The sequence below is a fragment of the Dipodomys spectabilis genome, unplaced genomic scaffold (genome assembly GCF_019054845.1).
Source record: "Dipodomys spectabilis isolate Male_0828 unplaced genomic scaffold, ASM1905484v1 ptg000163l, whole genome shotgun sequence".
Taxonomy (NCBI): domain Eukaryota; kingdom Metazoa; phylum Chordata; class Mammalia; order Rodentia; family Heteromyidae; genus Dipodomys; species Dipodomys spectabilis.
Window position 1 is genome coordinate 19,975,020 of NW_024870840.1, and position 21,397 is coordinate 19,996,416.

The 21,397-nt window shown below is 52.1% G+C and overlaps 1 protein-coding gene across 1 annotated transcript; it reads right to left on the reverse strand.

Annotated features, from left to right (window-relative positions):
• Nucleotides 1-3,921: 3,921 nt before the first annotated feature.
• Nucleotides 3,922-14,468, reverse strand: Tex33 (testis expressed 33). The gene is made up of 5 exons (XM_042693046.1): nt 14,431-14,468; nt 12,431-12,797; nt 10,312-10,450; nt 4,206-4,316; nt 3,922-4,031 (listed from the first exon to the last, which is right to left on the reverse strand). Exons 1-5 carry the CDS (start codon nt 14,466-14,468, stop codon nt 3,934-3,936), a joined length of 753 nt encoding a protein of 250 aa, XP_042548980.1. The 3' UTR covers nt 3,922-3,933.
• Between the last annotated feature and the right edge of the window lie 6,929 nt (nt 14,469-21,397).

Sequence of the window (21,397 nt, forward strand, 5' to 3'; positions counted from 1 at the left end):
CTGTGAACCAACCTCTACAGCTCACTTCACAGGAGCTCACCTTGGTTTACAGGACGAGTAGTCTGATTCTAGGATGGAAACAAAAGCCAATTAGCATATTTAAATTGTATGATGACATAACCTAGCCATTTATCCCAGAGAAAAACTCTCTCATGGGAATCCTTGTCCCCAGGTCTGCCTGCAGGTCTGCTCATCTCCAGCTGTTATAGCTCCACCCCCATGGGCCATTCCTGAGGGAGCTTGCTTGCTTGCTTGCTTGCTTCATTCCTCCCTGCTCAGCCATCTGGCCAAGGCCAAGGACCCTGGCAGGCAACAGATGATGTGTCTCTTCTCCTCCCACAGGCAAAGCCCAAGTCCATCCCAGGTTCAATTTCTGACCCCACAGATGTCCTTCATGTCTCTGCTCAGCTTCTCTGTGTCTGCTGAGCTGGTCTCTTCCTGTCCCCTTCGCTTCCTTTTAAATGATTTTCTGGGAGGGAGCAAGGCTTCGTGGGAAATAGTCTAAGTGAGAATGCATTTACCTTGCACCTGCTCTGTGCCAGGCCCGCGGCCTTCCCTGTATCTGACACACAACTCAGAATCACCCAGGGAGGTCACCCCTCAACTCTCCGCAGTTCACAGACCAGGGAGAAGCTGGGGTCCTATGCCAGGCCTGCTCAGCAGCTGAGCCATCTACAGAGAAAGTGTCCTGAAGCCTGAGGCCTACCTCTGACCCCAGCTCAGTTAGCCAGGCCACCATGCAGGAAGCCAAAACATCCAGAGCCAGCCTCAAATTGCACCCTCCCCTGCCTCCAGGCAGGTGATGCACCTTTATACTCAGGCCTCAGTTTCTTCATTTGTTAAATCAAAAAATGCAAGGACTATGTCTACAAAGATCTGACAGCCTTTGGCCTCCAGCCCCGGTTAGGCTGGGGCCCAGGGCTCCTATGACTTCCAGTTCACAGTAGTCTAACCTGGTCTGCAAGCCTGGCCCTTCATGCTGGCCACCTGGCCTTCCCCTCCTCTTGGACTTTCCCTGGCTCTTACCCAGATCTCACCAAACATGTTTGCAGCTTTGCCTCCTCCTCCACCAGGCTGGAAAAGATAATTGCGTTTCCTCATTCGGGAGGATTTAGGGACTAGCAGTAAACATGAAAATCTCCATGTGAACTTTCTCCTTTGGTCTCTGTACATTCCAGAAGTGTCACCAGCTGAATTCCGGAAAAAACTATAGCTATGTCCCCCTCTGCTTGGGGTACTGACCGGATGATAAAGGGCATCCATGGTACTGGGGTCCTGTCAAGATCTTAATTGGCTTGATTTCCAGTTCTGCAATCAGGCAACCTTTCCATCTATAAAATAAGTCTTCCAGAAATTTCCAAACATTTGGGGCTCTTCTTACCACACACAGACACACTCATCCATCTCTTTAGGGCATTGAATCCTGCATACCTTAATTTGCCAGCCAGTTTATTTCCTTTTCTCTAAAACCTTGCTCTCGTTACTCTAATAGGCACTGGAGCTCCGGGAACCAAAGCTCCATAGCAGAGCTAGTTGGGGAGAAAGTGAGCAACAATGAAATCCTTCACTGCTGACCTGTAAATGCGTGCTGTCACCAGGATAGCTAGAATGTTCTACCCTTCAGAACCTGACCTGGACCTTGCTTTGAATCCAGGTGCCTGTGGCCTGGGGCAGTGCTTCCCAGCTCCTAAATTCCAGCCGCCAGCTGCCCTTCCCCTGGGGACCCTGCACTCATCCCCGTCTCCCCATGGAGCCACAAACTCAAGACAGCTAAGGGCTTGGGAGAACTGGCCCGTGAAGGGGGGTTAGATGAGAAAAGGCCTGAGCCTTCCTCCCCCATTGCCGTGGAGGTGCCACCTGGCCCCTCTTGTGTCCCAGGAAAAACGGAACTGGTTGGAGGTGGGGTGGGGGAGCAGGAAAGGCATAGCCAGAAAGATACCCAGTGATCTCTAGGTCCTGACTCCACGCGTGTGTGCATTGTGGACTTTAGGATTGTTGAACTCTGGATGGTATTTGGAGGCCCTGCCAATAGGGGGCAAGCTAAAGTTGGATTCTAGCCATGGAGGTAGGCCGGCTGGCCTGCCTGCCTGCCTGCCTGCCTGCCTGCCTGCCTGCCTTCCTTCCTTTCCTCCTTCCTTTCTTCCTTTCCTTCCTTCCTCTCCCTCCCTTTAACCTTGACCTCAGAGCCTTGCACTTGTTACCATCTGGGCATGCCTGCCACCTGCTGTTTTGCTTTTAGGTTTTTGTGGTGGTGGCAGTTTTGTTTTCTTTTAATAGTCGCAGACTGTGATTCTCCTACCTCCACCTTCCCAAGTAGCTAGGATTACAGGTGTGCCCTATTATACCTAACTTGTTGCTTTTGCTTTTGTTGTAAGCCAAGCTGTAACTCTGCAGCGCAAGCTGGCCTTGAACTAATGATCCTCTTTATCTCAGCCTTCCTAATACTAGGATTACAGGTGTGTGCTACCACACCCAGCTATTACCTGCTTTTATTGGTATCATCCCCAGAGGTTCTTGGGTGTGACAGAAATTATGAAGACAGTGCTGAATCATGATAGGTAAGCCAAGCCTTGTGTGAATTACAAGGGTGAATAACTTCTCACTCACCAAATAAATGCCTCTTGAGAATTGGGCTCCTGTAACCTCCTAGAACTGCAAATAGCTGTGTGAATTTATACCATCTAGGGGCCTGGGGTACCCAGAAAGCAGGAGATGCTTTTGGAAAGAGGAACAGGTGTTAGAGCCTTCTTTAAGTTAAACTTATACATGTATACACTTGTTTTACTCTGCCAAGATGACAAACGGACGCTCTGGACTATGATTTTTAAACAGTGCTCCTCATAGTGTCCTGAGAGGGAATCTTTATAAAGCGCCGCAGAGCCGTAGCGCGTGTAATCGGTGTTCCCTCCTGTGGGGATGGAAGCCGCTGGCTTGCTTCGGGTCCGCCTCGTTACCAGCCTGGTTATCAGGTTGCACTCTCTGCCATCCTCATTCTCTGCAGCAGGCGCCCGGCCAGCCCTTCCTCCAAGGCCGCCTCAGGAAAGTGCTGAGCTAAACGCAGCGTGGAGGTGGGTGTCAGTCATCATCTTCCGCCTTCCGTGCCGAGTGCACGGTGAGCAGTGGAGCAGCCTGGTGCCTGCCTGGTGGAGGAGACACAGTCCCGGTACACCCTGCTGGCTCTGTCTGCGGCCGTCATCACATGGTCCCGGGCTGCTATGTGCAGATGGGGTCCTGATTACCCGCTCCGCCCCTCACTTGCCCTCTCTGCCTGAGACAACACCCTGTGGGACTCCTTCGATCCCTACTAACCCACCATGATGCCCTTCCTAGAGGGAAGGGCCGGGCTTCGCACCCAAGGCCCCACACGGCCCAGGGCTGCTCCATGGATATGTGGATTCTGACCGCGAGCCTGCAGTTCTGGGCCTGAGTGTAGGCAGGGACAGCCTGCACGGAGCACCACACATTCCTCACATCTCATTGGTCCACTCCTGAGCCTATCACTCTGAGATGGATCAAACCCACCCCTAGAGCACAAGGAAGGTTGTAACCAGCTTAGCTGAAGTCCATGGGCCTATGGAGTCATCACATAGAAATAATTGGGGTGTGCTACAGGGAGCAGGCAGAGCATACGGCATTCCAGTGTAGGACCCATCCACCCAAAGACAAAAGGAGACCCCGGGATCTGGGCTGGAGACAGATGGGCACACAACTCTTGCATCCTTCCAGGGTATCATGGAGAAAGGTGTGAGGCAGGGAGATGGAGGGGGAAGTCGATCGCTCAGGATTCCCATCTTCCTCCACGGACGCCCTCCACACCACACAGCCAGTGCCCCTCTTATGAAGAGAGACACTGAGGAGAGAAACAGGGCTCCGATTTGTGCCCTTCTTTATTATCATCAATTTCTCTGGGCAGAGGGCACTTCTGCCTCATATCTAGAACTTTGAATTCTTGGATCTGCGCCTTTCTTCATATTTCTCATCCAGCGCTTTCTGCAAGGTAATGTTCAAAGTATTTTTCTGGTGCCACCGTCCTGCAGAAAAGCAGAGAAGCCACCAGCAAGGGTCATCTGGGATGGCCCGGTCCTGGCAGTGACCTAGTCTCTTCAAGTTCACCCCTGGAGCTCTTTCCCTGGACCTTCGCGCCAGCCCACCCACCCACCCATGAAGGAGAGGGCCACCTCGCATTCACCCCAGCCCCCACCTACCCAGTTCGTCTGTCTTCCTGCCGTGCCAGTGTTCCATGTCTCTCACTGATTTCTTGACGGCCTCCAGTGTGTAGGAAGCCTTCATGAGGCTCTTTGTCTCCAGGGGGGCCCCTGAGGGATACCATGAAGAAGCCCACACACACACAAGTCAATAGAGGGAAGCCACTCCGTGCTGTATACTGGGCATCAGTTTCAGAGTATGGCCGGTCTGGGTTCAAAGCACAGCTCCACTGTTTACAGCTAGTACAGCCCTTGACAAGCCCTTAATCTCTCTGAGCTTCCATTTCTTTATCAGTACAAAAGGGTAAAGTTTTCTTGTAAAGCTGGGGACATTAAAGTATTGGGATATCTGTCCTGAGGTAACAGATACCAGTATTTTCAGAAAATGTATCCCAGTATACAAAATGAAAGCACACACAAGGAAGTAAGCTACCATGATCAAAAGTCAGCAGAAACATCAGGTCATAGGCAGAGGCCAGAGCCATGACATGGTGGCAAAGTGCTTATCTAGAATGCACTAAAGCCCTGGGTTCAATTCCTAGCACTGAAAGTAAAATTCCCCCCCCTCTTTTTTTTGAGAGGATTGTGGGTAGAGTGAAGGACTGAATCCAGCACTTTGTATGTGCTGGACAAGTGCTCTACTATTCAGCCATACTCCACACATCCTGCAATTCCTTGTCTAGATGCATCCCAGAAAATCAAGAACACCAAAGACAACAGAAATCCTAGCAGTAACTGTAGAGGAAAATGGAGTTTACTTACAGAGAATAATGATTTGCTTACCCATCAATAACTGGAGAAAAATGAATTCATATTGAAGTGTTAAGGAAAGTACTCATGGATCTAGAATTGTTCATAATGTGACTGTCTTCCAAGAATGAAACGCAAAGACTATTCTGATAAACAGGACCTAAAGTTGTCTGATGTCACAGCCTCACTGAAATGACTTCTAAACAGCATCCTCCAAGAAGAAAAAGAAATGATCTCAGAGGAGCTGAGATAGAAGAAGGAATGGAAGACGGAATCTAAACACATAGCACCAACATCTAATTTATGGGGTAAAATAATTAAGACAATGTTACTCCTCTCCTGCCCCTCTCGCCTGCTTCCCCCAGACCCCCCAGTCCCTCTGCTGCTGGATTGAACCCAGGCCTTGTATATGCCGGGCACGCCAGTCAGTTGAGAGGCACAGATTTAGAGAGGAAAGATGTGTTTGGGTCCAAGGCTTCAGAGGTTTCAGTCCATCATGTCTGGAGGAGGCGAAGGCAGAGCAGCTCACCTTATGGCAGCCAGGAAGCAGAAAGAGTGAGCCAGAAATAGAGACCGAGACAGACACCACCGTGCTAGCTGGCTCTCCCCTTTTCCCTTTTCTTCCATCTGAGTCACTCCTTCAGCTTGCCAACCAGAGCATCACATGAATGTGATGCGTCTCAAACATCCTAAGAAGCAGGTAGCAGTATGATCCTCTCGTTCTTGTTGAAGGCATTGGAGCACAGAGAGGTTAAGTCACTTATTGTAAAGTCACACAGCTGGTAAGTAAAAGGTCAAGATTCAAACCCAAGCCCCAAGTCTCCAAGCTCCACAGCATAAACTACTTTGCGTTATCTAGAACATTCTGTAAAATGGAATATATTCTGTAAAATAGAATTCTATAAAATGAGGAAGGGCAGAGGAAAGGCGAAGATTTTTGCTGTCTTTAGGATGCTCCAGATGTTCTCATGCCTTGATAAAATTTAGGATTTGTTAACCTTTGTCAAAGGCCTATTCAAAGAACAGGAAGTATAGAAAAGGATTTTTTCAAAAAAAAAGGAGAAATTAAAAAAAAAAAGAAAAAACATGTAAATCGAGAGGGGTGGGGAAGAACAGCATGACAAATACAAATATAAAACATAAAATCAGGTCATGGCAGTAGACCTAAATATATCAGTAATTAGCACAAATATAAGTGGGTTGTGTCCATTGCTTAAACAACAGATTTCCTGACTGTGGAAAATACTTTCTAGATAAATATTATTTAGAGCTTGCTTTTTACAAAGGACACAAAAAGAGGCTAAACATGGAAGGAATAGAAAAAGATACATCAACCACTAACCCAAAGCAATCTGGTCTGGCTGTATTTATAGCAGACAAAATAGACTGAAAGGCAAAGACACTAAAGAAAATAATTTTTTAAAAAACATTGTAAGGTCATGCAGTACTTCTGAGCTTGCCACATTGAAATAATCTCAAAATAGATCAAAGAAAAAAGAGAACTCTAAGAAGAAATAGACAAATCTGCTATTCTCGGGAAAGATAAAAACTGCCTTCTCTAGCTGGGCGCCAGAGGCTCATGGCTCTATTGACAGCTACTCAGGAGGCTGACATCTGAGGATCTCGGTTCAAAGCCAGCCAGGGCAGGAAAGTCCCTGAGACTCTCATCTAATTAACCACTAAAAAGCCAGAAGTAGAGGTGTGGCTCAAGTGGTAGAACACCAACCCTGCAGCACAAAAGCTCAGGGATGGCACCCAGGCCCTGAGCTCAAGCCCCAGGATTGGTGTACATGTACACGCACACATATTCAGGTATCTCATAGTAACAAAGCAAAGGATATTAATAAAGAATAATGTAACTCGCACCCAAATTCTATTTCACACACACAGAATCTACCCTCCCAAGTGGTTACTCCCAAGCAGGTGAGGTTGCTTGTTTGAGCTGGATGCTGGCAGGGCTCCGGTTTCCAAGGACTGAAATCATTCCATGCTCTGTTTCCTAAGGGCGAGGTTGCCCACTTTCTGGGGCACAGCAAGGATAAAGGAGCTAGAAATGCATTGTATAGTATTTTTTTTTAAGTAAGAACCTATTTTAATGTAACAGAAGAAAGCTGGGAGAAAGAGAGAAACGAGAGAGAAGCACTTCCTGCCCCCCACGCCGAGTCCAGAACTCCTCCCTGCTCGGATTTAAAAGCGGGGTTTAGAGCTTGGCACTTACGTCTCAAACACTTATGTAACAGAACATTGAAGTAGACACTTGGATGAAAGCCCTCGGTCAGGACGGCGATCGAGTATCACAGCCAGCTGAGATGCAAACTCCCCTAACAGGAACTTGCAAGCAGACATCCAAAACCTGCCCACAGCCCAGCTCTGCCAGGCTATCGAACGGTCAGATTTAGCCAGGCACTGATGGCTCACTCCTGTAACCCCTAGCTACTCAGGAGGCTGAGATCTGAGGAACAAAGTTCAAAGCCAGCCTGGGGAAGGGAAGTCTGTAAGACTCTCCTCTCCAAGGAACCATCAGAAACCTGGAAGTGGCGCTGGGGCTCAAAGTGGTAGAGTGCTCGCCTTGAGTGAAAATCTCAGGAAAATAGGACCCAGACCCTGAGTTCAAGCCCCACAAGCAGCCCGCAGACAAAGGCACAGATCCCAAGGAGGTTGTTTGTTTGTTTTAAAGAAAAATTGACAAGCTGACTAAAACTGACAGGAAAGAGTGAAGAAATCCAAGCCGCCATGGGGGGTGGAGGGCTTGGGGTGCCACCACCGGGCCCCAGAACAGATGGCTTGTGATACCTTGGTAAACACAAGTGCAATGCTAAGCCGTGGGCAGGAGGCAGAGCCTGGAACCGGATCTGTGCCCGCAGGGGAACTGGAGGAGGATGGGGGTGGGGGTGGGGGGAGAGATGGGCGTCATCTTCACTAAGGGCAGGAGGTGACAAGTTGTCCATACCCCGGGCAGTTAAGATAAAGCCCCACACCACACACGAAACAGACATCCACTCTAGGTGGACTGAAGGCTTCAGGGTGAAAAGCAAAACCAGGAACTTGAGAAGACCAGGTGAGACTTTATCCCATGGCCCATCTCTGTCTCGGTAAACAGTCAGAATCATTCCCTGGTGTTCGGGTCAAAGACCATGAAATCAGCTTTCATTCCACACTCACACCAAATCCACGCAGAAGTGCATTCGGCTGTTTTCTACCTTGCACAACCCCCAGGATGCTTTCTCCTGCTACCTCCAGCTGTGTCAGCCTCAGCCGCGCTGGCTCCATCTCCCATCAGCCTGTGTGCCTCGCCCAGACCAAGGACGAGAGGGTAGATCTGCAGCAGCTGCTGGCTCCCCTGCCCCTGCCCTTGCCACTCTTGGAAGGTCATAGCAGCTCTAAGTCCCTGGGGTGGGGCCCAACAGAGATTGTGGGGCAGAAGAAAACAGGTCTGAAGTCTCCAACATGGAGAGCCCAACTACACCCTTCTTCTAAGTTGATTGTGTCTCGGGTATTGGTTACAGTAACAGAAGGCTGGCTAACACAGCAGGCTGCCAGCATCTAGATGCCATCTCCTGGTTGTTTGTGGTCGTCTCTTGGTCTCTGTCGGCCCAGCAATCTTAAGTCACACAAGCTCCCTTCTGTTCTGCTTCAAAACCCTGCCTTTTTTTTTTCTTTTTCTTTTTTTGGTCGGTCATGGGGATTGAACTCTGAGCCTGGGCTCTGTCCCACAGCTCTTCAGCTCAAGGCAAGCACTCTACCACTTGAGCCACAGTGCCACTTCTGGTTTTCTGGTGGTTCATTGGAGATAAGAGTCTCATGGACTTTTCTGCCCCGGCTGGCTTTGAACCACAGTTCTCAGATCTCAGTCTCTGGAGTAGCTAGGATTACAGCCGTGAGCCACTGGCACTGGCTGGGCTTGACTCTCTATGAAGCGCAAAGACAGCCCAGGCCAGCGACCCCTCCTACTTCCTCTTTGATTTCTTCTCGCCCACCACAGTCAGTCTTTCGTGCCTTAACCTGGAAGAACGCCGTGCAGTGGGGCTGGGCAGGGCGGCAGGGATGGGCATCGTGGGCAGCCGGACGCAGCCCGCAGTCACACTGCTTGCCAGTTTCTGGAGCACGCACACTGCCCCACGGCCAGCTCATAGAAAGCATCTAGATGCCACCCAGTTCATGGAAATTCAACCATCAGGTGCGAGAGCACAGCCGTAGCACAGTCCCACCGCTCAGGCTGAATAAAATGGAGTTTCTTGTAAATCTCATGTGGCTGCATAAGGTCCTAGGAAGACCTCTCGTGGTCACCGGCAATGGAAGAGGGCAAAGCGGGCTCCCCCGGCCCAGAACCGAGGACAATCGGAGCTGTGTCCTCTCCCCTCCCCCCGGCCCCAGTGCCGCCTCTGCCCCAAGCTCAAAGAAGAAACCCAGAGAGGCTTCCACAGGGTGTCTGGTTCCCCAGGCTACGGGGCCCACAGCCAGGGAGCACTGGAGACGGCCTGGGGTGAGGAGAGGGGAGCGAGCACCAAGCCAGCCCTGCAGTGAGGGTAGAGCGGGGGAGGGGGGGAGGAGGGGAGCCCCACATGCCACCTGGGGGCCCTCACTCCAGAGCAGCCGCAATAGGAAAGTCCATGAGACTCTTATCTCTAATAAACCACCCAAAAGGAAGTGGCACAGTGGCTCAAGTGGTAGAGCCCTCACCTTGAGGTGAAGAGCTCAGGGACAGCGCTCAGGCCCAGAGTTCAAGCCCCACAACTGACAAAATAAAAAACAAACCAAAACCATAAACCACCCAAAAGTCAGATGTGGAGGTGTGGCTCAAGTGGTAGAACACCCAACTTGAGGAAAATAACTCAGGCCCTGAGTTCAAGCCCCAGTACCAACCCAAGAAGAGGAGGAGGAGGAGGAGAAAGAGGAAGACCTGAAAGCCACTACTCCCTGTGTCCCAGGCAAGCACCTTCCGGTCCCCACAGAGCCCTGCCCGTGATGGAAGGCACAATGCTGTCATCATCGCCCCTGGCCCTGGCGGTGGTGGAGGTTCAGGGAGAAGATGGAGCCTTGTCTATGGTTGCACTTAGCTAGGGAGGAGTTGTGCTGACCTTTGAACCCAACACATTAGCATATCCTACATTGATCAAAAGTGCCCAAGCTGGGATTGCCTGGCCTCTGCTGTGGGTGGGCTGGGGCTCTGGGAGGGCAGGCAGCCCACGCCCCAGGGGCACGTGCACACACAGGGCCCAGCGTGGAAGATACCCTTGGGATGTGCGCGTGTCTACGGACTGTGCCCACGCAGACCAGATACCCCACAGGCCTCCCCGGCCCAATGCCCTGGAGACCGTGGGCATTCGCCAGCCCCACCCTTGCCCTTTGTCCTGACCTTGAAACAAATTTGACCGCATGTTGTAGCCCAGATCATAATATTCCGCCACGGTGGGGGAGATGTGCAGCGGGCTCTGCGTCCTGCTGGACTGCGAGCTGCCCTTCTGGGCCTCCATCACTTCAATGGCCCTCTGAGCCTGATGAGGAGGCAGATCAGAGAAGAGGGTGGTGAGGGCTCGCTCTCACCTTCCCACCCCATCCTCAGCCACAGCCCCACGGCTGGGCGGGGGCCGGGCGGTGCTGGAGGGCTTGAAGCCCTGCCTCCCCTCCGCTTCCTCCTCCCCCATGGCCTCCCCCTGGGGGCAGCATCAGGGGACTCTTCAGAGGGTAACACCAGGCCTACCATTTTATAAACTGGGAAACAGGGCCACGAGCAGTCAGATATGCTCAGCCCGCACAGCCGGGGAGCCCGGAGCCCTGGCTGGCCCTCAGCAATGGAGCTATAAGAAGTCCTTAGCTGTCAGGGAGTCCAACCTGTTCCTTATACCAAGGGCGAAACTGAGACCCATGAGGCTAAGCCTGGGTAGGCCTACCAGGCAGGGAAGGCCTCAGGCCGGCCAGAGGCCTGCCAACGGGCAGACAAGGGAGCTCCGCCACTTCAGGGGCTCCTCTAGTTTAGGCCAACTTCATCCTTGGCCCAGTGCATTCAGGGTGAGTGAGCCCCTTGGCTGGTTTTGAGTTCAAATCCTGCCATAAGACAGCTGCTGACTTTGCCGAGGCTCTGCCCTGCTCCTCTGAGCCTGAGTTTTTCCTACTTGCCAAATGTGGATGGAGGACAGAACTGGGGGGGGGGGGGTGGTGGCAGGGGACAGAACTGCAGGGGGGGGGCAGAGGACAGAACTTGAGTGTTACGTGAAGTGATTTTCAGCTCTGACACTAATGGGCTCTGAGGCCCCTGAGATTTATATCACACAGCTGGGCAGGAACACCAGCTGTCTGGAGTCCCAAAGCCAAGAGGACTTGGAGAGGTCGTGGCCGGCAGCAAACGCCAACAGGGACGAGTCACTCCATGTGGGACTAAACATTCAAGATTGTGACCTCCCAGGTTGGCTGGTGGGAAGGGTCATTGCACCCCAGGAGGACAGGTGGAGGGGAAGCTGGGGAGGGGAAGGGGGAAGCCACAGTCTCTGGCTGCAGGGATCTTTCTGCCCTGTGACCCAGAGCAGGTTGGATCACCTCTCTGGACCTACTACACTGTGTGGTTGCTCAGATGGTGCTGTTGAAACCGTGTCTCAGAGTGCCAGAGCAGGAAAGATGCGCAGCCTTTCATCAGAAATGCTTCCATTGATTGGGAATGGCTGCTGAGCAGGGTATATCAGGTGGGAAAGAATGCAGGATCGATTAGTCATGTCTGCCCTGGATGCAGGCTGAGACTCCTAGGTATTCATCAGCCTAATGTAATCTGACTTCTGCACCTTCCAACTGGAGAGACTGAAGCCCAGAGAGGAAAGTCACTTACTCAAGGTCACCTAGCATTCAGGAGCAGGACCAGGATTCAAACCTAGGTCTACTGATTCCCACCAAATATAGTCCATCCACTGGATGCTATCCCCTTCAGGAGACTTGTTAAAGTGAAAACATCCAATTTAAACACAAAGCTTTTGACAGCAATGCCTTTAAGGGACAGGTTTCCAGAATCTGACTTGGTCTGGCTCCTTATCCCACATAGCTGGGTGAATTTGGCTAACCTGGTTCACCTCTTTGATCTTTGGGCTCCTTTCTCTGGATTTAAAAAAAAAAGGATAGTACTACTACCTTGTTCGTAGGGTTATTGGAAAGATGAAATCATTGTTACACATGACCAGGTTTAGGGGTTTTGTTTGGGGGGGACAGTACTAGAGTTTGAACTCAAGAGCCTCATGCTTGCTAGGCTGGTGCTCTACCACTTGAGCCACATCTTGAGCCCTGCTTTTTGCTGATCATTTTGCAGATGGAGCTTTGCAAACTCTTCTACTGGGGCTGGCCTTGAACCTTGATCTTCCCGATCTCAGCCTGAGTGAGTAGGGTTCCAGGTATACACCCCGGCTGCCAGGGCCATGGAGCATGGGCCCAGCCACTTCAGGGATGGCAGGGTTCCTTCTGTGCCCTCCTCCTGCCCGGGGCTTCCTGGGTGTTACCTGTTCCTCCGTCACTAGCTGGTCCACCACTTGGCTGCCAAACTTGTGGCGAATGTTGTCAGGAATAACGCTGGCTTTCTGGTTGGGGTTCTCGTCAGGCTGAGCCTTGAAGCCCTCCTTCTTCAGGGCTCCAGACTCTCGGTCCATCCCCAGAGAGTCCTGGCTGGCTGGGGTTGGAGGCGGAGGCCGGATCTCCTCCCGGTAGCCCTGCCCCAGGGGACTGTTTTGGGCACTGTGGGGGAGCGGGGCCTGGTACTTGAACTTGGAAGTATCCACGTTGCTGAGGGCAGTCTCCCAGGCGTCCCCTTCCTGCTGGTCCTCCTTGCTGTCCAGGTGGTGAAGCCTGGTCAAATTGGTTGTACCTAAACTGGGCCAAGAAAGACAGAGAGAGAGAAGGAGACACACACATACACACAGGTAAACACAGAAAGGGCAGGGCAGGAAGGGGACAGGGACGTGAATGGGGAAGGGAGATGGGCAGGCACAGAGGCCAGAGGCCACAAGACAGACATCATGGGAGCCAGACACACAGCCGGGGAAGGAAACAGTGACAGGAAAACAGTGGCATCAGTGGCCAGGCGTGACCCAAGGATTGGGTTGGCGCACACTGCTTTTGACCATGGAGATGGTGTGGCTACAAGTGAGGTAGTCTGGTCCCTTTGTGTCCCTCTGGCTGTCTACTCTTCACCCTGGACACCGCCCCCCTGCCCCAGCAAGCCAGTACAGGCTCGGGCAGCCATGGGGGTTGGCTGGTCGCAGACCCAAAGCAGCAATCACTTCTGAGCGTTGGCTTTGTCCTCTGTCCAGCTGTCACATCTCCACCCCCACTCCTACCAGCTTCCCACCAAAGCCCCCACCCCACAGTGTGCACGGACCTCCAGAGACCATCGTGTTCCTCTGCCCAGGCTGGCATGCCAGGGAGAGACAGGCTCTCCTCTCTCTAAGTCAGACCCCAACCCTTTCTTATTGGTGCAGCCCACCAAAAAATAAAACCTCCTTTTCTCTCCTCCATGAGAAGATCATCTCCAAAGGGGGTCCACCTGTGAGCCATCCAGAGCCCCCACCACCATCCCGGGGACCCCAGCCCATCTAAAGAGGTACAGGCTTCCTCTGTGAATGTGTGGGTGAGCAATGTCGGAGCCCAAACAACATGGCACCCAAGGATCTCTAAGACAGCTACTTCCTCGCATGAGGACTCCGCTGATGCCAGGCTGCACCTCCTGACCACTCTTATGACAAGTAGGTCATTGTGCCTCTGACAGTAAACAGTTGGAAATAGACAGCCCACCTGCTTCCGGCAACTCCCGAGTGGCAAGCATTTCACTTCTTACCATAGAAGTCGTAAGACAGATCGGCCTCCCAGCCTGGCCCATCCTCAGCCCCAGCTCATGGCTGTGAGCTCCCCTCCGAAACTCTACAAGGGTCTCCTCTTTCCTTCAGTCTGTGTGTGTGTGTGTGTGTGTCTGTGTGTCTGTGTGTGTGGGGGGGGTGTATTGGGGCTTGAACTCAGACCCTGGTCCTTGTCCCTAGCTGTTTTACTTTTTGGTTTGTTTTTTGTTTTTCACTCAAAGATAGTGCTCTACCACTTGAGCCATAGCTCTACTTCTGGCTTTTTGCTGGTTCCTTGGAGATAAAAAGTCCCAACAGACTTTCCTGCCCAGTCCTGGCTTCAAACCTTGATCCTCAGACAGATCTCAGTTTCTTGAGTAGCTGGGATTACAGGCAGGAGCACCCAGCTCCTCCAGTCCTCTGAAAACACACACAGTTTTGTTCCTCAGCTTCTCGGTGCTGTCCTGTGACTGGCTGAGCCTTAGGGACCTGCCAGGCCACAGGTAGAGAGAGACACAGCTGCCCCTCAGCCCTGCGGGACTCGGCCGGGTCGCCGGGTCGCCAGGCCTGCTCTGGACATTCAGGCTCCTCCAGGAAGCTTTTCAGCAAAAGCTGCCATGGGCCTCAGGCTTCACAGATTTTGGGGTCTCAAAAATCTCCTAGCCCCCCACTCTGCTGGCACCAGGTGGTGCCTTGGGGGCTTGACCATCTTGATCTACCCCCCGACTCTGAGCACAGAGAAAGCTGAGGTCTCCTCACTTTCCTCTGCTCTCTCACTGCCTCCCCCACCCCCATTTTATCCGCACCCCTTCATTACCTGCACGCGGCTGGAAGGAGAACGTGTTTCCTGAAGCCAGATGGCCTTCCCTCCCGCCTGCTGGCTCCAGTCCCGGCCAGCAGGCAGCCAAGCACCAGGGGGGCCCTGGGGACGGCTCAGGCCACCAGGACAGGGCCTGGGGTGGGGAGGGGGGTCCTTCCCGAGGCGGGGCACTGCCTGGTCAGCCACAGCTAGTGGAGATGAGTTCCACCTTGGATCCCAAAGCCCCAAGGGGCAAACCACTGATTCCTAGCCTGCCACCCTGGTTGTCTCTTCTTCTGGGTGGTGACAATGTAACTCTAATCGTGACAATGTAACTCTAATCGTCCACTTGCCCTCTGCCTGCCCCTTGGGGTTTGCTGGGGTGTCTTGTGTCCTCCGGCTCAGAGACCGAGACCCTCACTGATAATGTGGATGTCAGGTACTAGGTGACAGCAATGAACCAAACCGGCCCTGTCCTCTGGGAGCTGAATGTCTGTGAAGGAATGTGGATGGATGGATGGATGGATGGATGGATGGATGGATGGATGGATGGATGGATGGATGGACGGATGGATGGATGGATCAGTCCATGATTTCAGAATCTCACGGCACATCTCTTTTTCCTCCCATTACTCAGCTGTGACACACGGGCAGAGTGAGAATCCTGTTCTCTACTAGGGTGAAGAACAAAGGATGCTGAGCAGCGTTCTCAATTTGGCCACTTCTCTGAACAACCACTCACTCCGTAACAATGCAGATTCCTGCTCCACTGCGCACTCCACGCCCCCCCCCCCCCAGCATCTGTGCATAGAATGTGGGCAGAGAGGTGGAGGAAGGTCTGGAAGGCTCCCAAGCGGTGCCAACCATCGGAGGAAGCCTATGGCAGGAGCGCCCCCAGCCTCACGGGACTGCCCTCTCCACGTCCCACCCGCCCGCCCCTGCAGACCCTTCCCTTCCCGGCCAGGCCCAGCCATGCTGGCAGTGGACCGCTCCCCCGTGCACAGAGCTCCACTCTTCCCTCTCCTCTTTGGGGCTGGGGACAGAGCATGCCCAGTGCCCAGGACAAGCTCCCTCTCCTCCCAGGCCCTCCCTTGCTGTACCTCTCCAGCCCTGCAGTACTGCACCATAGTGTCCAGACACCAGACCTCTTGCTCCATTCTGCCCGGTGGGATGGGAGAGGTTCAGCCAGTCCCTTTCCCAGGCATTCTATATTCAGGCAGTGTGGCCCCCTAGATTATTAGGATGAATGAAGGTCTGGGGCGGCGGGGAGGAGGGGGGAGAGTGGGAGCCCAGTGAGAGGGAGGGAGAGGAGGGGATGTGGCTGGCTGTTCCTCCGGAAGCCCGGTTGTCTGTCCATCCTACCTGCTTGGTGACTCAGCTTCATGAACTCTGGCCCTGGGACAGGCAATTCCAAGCCCGGTCCTGGGGATACAGCCACACGCTGCAGGGTCTCAGGTGACAGTCTCTGTGAACAAGCAGAGAGCTAAATAGGAATGACCACAGAGGTCCAGCTGCCCCTGACCGGCCTCCTCCACCATCGCCAGGCCCTGGCCTCTGCCTAGGTCCCCACAGGCTCTCCCCTCTCCAGAAAGCTGAGCCCTCAAAGGGTCGTCAAGCAGCCTTGGGCTCCAGGTGCCCTCTTAGCCCTCCATCCCCTCCTCCTCTTCTCCCCACCAACCCATTCCAGCACCCCCTTGGAGCCTAGAGCAAGCCTGGACTATGGAGGCCTGAGTGCCTCCCTCCCCCCTCGCCCCCTCCTCCCCCCCCCCCTCCCCCGCTGGTTCTTTCAGTTTCTGTAAACATGTGGGGTTTGTTTTCCTTGTTGTTATTATTCTTCAGGTACTGAGGCTTGAACTCAGGTCCTGAGCACTGTCCTTCAGCTTTTTTCATTTTTAGTACTTTTTAGTCTTTTTTAGTACTTGGGATCGAACCCAGGACACTGGACTTGCTAGCCAAGAGCTTTGCCACTGAGCTACAGCCCAGCCCTGTCTCTGAGCTTTTTCACTTACGGCTAGTGTTCTACTACTCCAGCCACAGCTCCATTTCTGGTTTTTTTGCTAATTGGAACTAAGAGTCTTACAGACTTTCCTGCCCAGGTGGCTTTGAACCACAATCCTCAGTCTCCTGAGTAGTTAGAATTACAGGCATGACAAAAATGCAAGGAGATACGACAAAGTAAACAGGACTCGAGAAACAAAGGACTTCCACTCATTTTGTCATATCATTGCTAAATGACTCCAGGTTCTTGACCACATCTATGGTATATATATGAGCACATCTGCGGGAACCTAGGAGGAGGATACAGAATCAGAGGGAAATGGAAAACATAAACCAGAGGGGCCCATCAGCTGCACTGGACATGGATGAAAATGAACTGAGCAACTCAGAGTGACGGGAGGGAGGGAATGAGAGGGAAAGAGGGAACTGGGGGGGGGGGGGGAAGAGTGGGGGAGGATGGGAAGGGATGGGAAGGGGAAACAAAGGAGGAGGCAACAATGCTTGATAAGAAATGTACTCATTACCTTGCTCATGTAATTGTAACCCCTCTGTACGGTATTTTCACAATTAAAAAAAAAAAGAGGGCACAGCTTATACTAAGCAAACGGAAAGACTGTAAATATCATCTGATGTGGAAGAAATAGTTGTATTGTCAAAGCTTATACAATTCACAAACTGTATAGACCATGATAATGACAATTGGCCTTGTGAAGGTTAAAATGTTTGTGACTTTAACTAAGTATCACTATTCCACAATACTGTGAAATATGTGAAATTTATGTAATCACCTAATCTCAATAAAAACTTATTAAAAAAAGAATTACAGGTATGAGCCACTGGCACCCTACTGTAAATGCTATGTTATGTCAGGCCATGGCTGATCTGGGGAAGATGAGGGGAGCTGGTAGCAAGGACCAGGCTCCAGGTGACAAGCTTCTGAGCCAGCTCTACATCTCCAAACGCCTTTGCAGTTTGCACGTTTATGTTCTGTTTCTGAGAACCAATTTCTTATTTATATTCCTTTGCCACATACGGAGGTTTCCCCCACCCCAGGAATTTGCAAATGTTGTGGTAGAAATACAATAAAACCTAGTCTGACCTAGGGTCTATGCAATAGAATAAGGTTAGAGGCTGGAATGTGTCTTCGAGAATCGAGGACCAGAGAGGGAGAGTAACTTGTCTAAGGTCGCCAGCAAGTTGGTTCGCAGATAGCCTCAATCAGGTAGGAAACATATCGACTTCATTTCCTTTCAAGATGAACAATAGGAAGTAAAACTTGCTGTTTGTTTTAATACTTCATGGTTATTTGGGGCTAGGGATCCGGCTTAGTGGTAAAGCACTTGGATAGCTTGCATGAGGTCCTGGGTTCAACCCCTAGCACAGGCAGAGAGGGAAATCTGTCTGTCTGTCTGTCTGTCTGTCTATGCCTCTGTGTCTGTGTGTGTATACACACACACACATAACTATCTCACTTCATTACTTGCATCTTCTGCTGTGACCTTCAACATATTCCCCCTCCCCCTATGCATTCAGACCCCATGTCACCTGTCCTGCTCAAATACAGGCCAGACCTTGTGGTTTGCTTACATCATCCAGGCACTGGAGGCTCAGGCCTGCAATCCTAGCCACTCAGGAGGCTGAGATCTGAGGGTTGTGGTTCAAAGCCAACCTGGGCAGGAAAGTCTATAAGACTCTTATCTCCAATTAACCATTAAAAAGCTGGAAGTGGAAATGTAGACCAAGTGATAGAATGTTGGCCTTGAGCCAAAAAAGCTCAAGGACAGCACCCAGGCCCTGAGATCAAGCCCCAGTATTGTCTGTCTGTCTGCTTCTCTCTCTCTCTCTCTCTCTCTCTCTCTCTCTCTCTCTCTCTCTCTCACACACACACACACACACACACACACACACACACACTATGTCCAAAATGCTGACACTTCTGGACTTCTGGGTTAGATCCCTTGTGTCTTTTTTGTTCCCACCCTCCCTCTCCCTGGCTCTCTCTGGTCTGCTCAGTCTGTGAGCATGGCTGCTGCTACATTTGAAGCCACCCTGTGTGGCCAGGATGTGAGGTCAACAGCTGTTAAGAAGCGCAGGCTGTTTAGCCAACGAGCCTTGAAGAACGGAATGAATTCTGCCCTGGAATGGACTTGCCCATGTCTCCTGACCCTGCCAACCCTGGCTTCATAGCCACACAGCCCAGCTGTCACCAGGCCCCACGTGAGGCCCTCCAGAATCCTGACCCCACAGAAGAGCAGGCAGTGCGCCCCAGTGGTCCCATCCTCTTGAACATGACCTTTGCTCTGAATTCCTGTGGCCTTGCTTGTTTTTCTGAGCTGATTCCAGGAACTTGCTGCTGACCCCCAAACTCACCCCAAACTAGAACATCCTGCCTTCAAGATAAGAGAAAGAATGCATCCAACATGCAGCTGCTGCTCAGGCTCCCAGGAAAGGCTGATCTCCGTGGGGAGCTCGTGACCTGTTCATACATCAGACCCCCCTCCCCCATTTCCCAGAGACACCCCAGGGGTGCTTGGGACACGAAAGCTGTCTATCTCCATCCACACTGCCCAAGAGTGGAAACTGTGGGATCATAAGCTGGTTGATACTCAGGTGAGTGCAGAGGTCTCAGCTGCTAAGCTTCATGGTTAGTTGCTATGCAGCAATGGATAATCCATGATTTCGTACCCACAGTGGGAGGTTGTAGTATGAACACCTAAGGGCCAAGCGGTGGGGGTCCTTGAGGGAGTTTGAGAAGCACGACAGGAAAAGCCTCCTACACCCTCCATACATGTTGGACAGGGCGGAAATCTGAGCTTGTAGGAGCCAAAGGGAAGGAAGGGAGGAAGGGAAGGGGTGAGACCTTAAGACAGTGCACCATCATTGGTGGGATGTGACACAAAGAACATGTCACCATGGGCTGAGAGATTGGGTGGCACAGATTTTCTGCACAGGTACTGAAGGAACTTGCCCCAGAGTAGTCCTGTTGCTTATGGCAAATCCTGACAGAAAGGAGTAAAAGAAGGGAGGATCTAGCAGAGATGAGCCAGGAAGGACTTTGTGGTTTTGAAAACTCTCCTCTCTAGATGCCACAGAATAGAAAATTAAGACATGTAAGACATGGCTTCAGTGGTCTGGAAGGAAGATGAGACCAAGCGTGTGATTATAGCCATTTGTTACCACCATAGAAAGAAGATGGGGTGCTAGTGGCACATACCTGCCATCCTAGCTACTCAGGAGATGAAATTTTGTGGATGGAGGTTCAAAGCCAGCCCAGGCAGGAAAGTCCTTGAGATGCTTATCTCCAATTAACCAGTGGAGCTGTGGCTCAAGTGGTAAAGGGCTAGCCTTGAGCAAAAATGCTCAGGGACAGTGCCCAGAGCCCTAGTTCACACACACACACACACACACACACACACACACACACACACACACACACACACACACATCTAAGGTTCAGAATACTATTCAGTCTCACAGCAAGCCCTCTTTGCACAATGGCAGAGCGTCTAAGAAGCTTAGCTGTGACGATCCTCCCCAGGAGCTCCAGGCGAACAGTGGCTGTGGCTTCTGTCATAGTTTCGGAGAAAATGAAAACTACTATTGGACTAGCGTGGAAGAAGGAGACCACAGGTCAGAGTTGGGGGCGGTGGAGGATGGTCTCCAACTAGAAACCCACACAAGGAACCGGCGGCCTTGGCCAGGCTGGGTTTCAGAACTGCCGTGGACCTGTGTCATTGTCCTCATGTTTGAATGGAGGCGTCCATGGTGTCTCTTGTGTCCTTGGCGCTACCGCCTGGTGGTGTTCCAGGAGCTCTGCCGGGGAGGAGAGGACCGAGGACACCCAGGAGCCTCATCCACACCACCACCAGGTGAGGCTTTGGACATTGTGAGAGCAGGTGGATATGGGTCGTACTCGGAGGGGGGGGTCTCTTGTGGGGGCCCAGAGGTGGACAGTGGCTGGCAATTGTGTGGCCGCTGCACAGTGAGTCCTCTCCCCTCGAGTGTGTCTGGACCGAGTGACTTGGATGTGGCTTAAGTGAAGCAGGTCACCTCTGAGTTACCAAAGCTGTTCACACTGTCAGGCTCTTCCCAGCTCCCGGACTCCCTGATTGGAAGTCGGGGTTGTGTGAGGAGTTGTCCTGTGCAAAGGTCCATGTGGCAAGGAATGACATGGCTTCTGGGCAGTGGCTTATGAAAACCTCAGTCCTGCTATGTACATAGTGACCTTGGAAAAGAGTCCTTCACTTTGACACTGAATCCTCACCCCTCACCAGAATGCCACCTGAGAGAGATCCACCAAAGCTGACCTACAATCTCAACCCCTGAGACCAAGAGATGACCAGCACGTCATCCCAGGTCACTGAGTTTGGGGGTGACTTGTTACGCAGTGAAGCTGACTCATACAGCCCCTACCTCCAGCATCTCTACACCTAGTAGGTCAGTACATCTTCACAAGGGCTCACGGAGGCGTTCAGAGTAACTATAAATTAATCTTCTGTCATGATGGGGAAACGGGAAGAAAAGAAATAAGGACGGGGATGGTGCTAAAACAGCTGTATGTCTTCAAGCTAGGCCAAGCTCCTGCAGATTACTTGTCTCCCTCCTGTCCCATTCCTGCTGCAACCCCCCAGCCACCCACCGACAGGCCTCCCGTAGCTCCCTGTCTGAGCATCCTGGACAGGCTGGCCCAGAAAGTGGGGCTCACTGCCAGTTTCTGACCTGGATAGGAAGGTCCCGACAGACGTCGACGAAGGAGAGAGGGAGGGTAGGCCCAACGACAGCCTGAGCACTCGGCACTCACAAGCAGCTCTGCGTAGAGAGAAAGAAAAGAAAACCCAGGT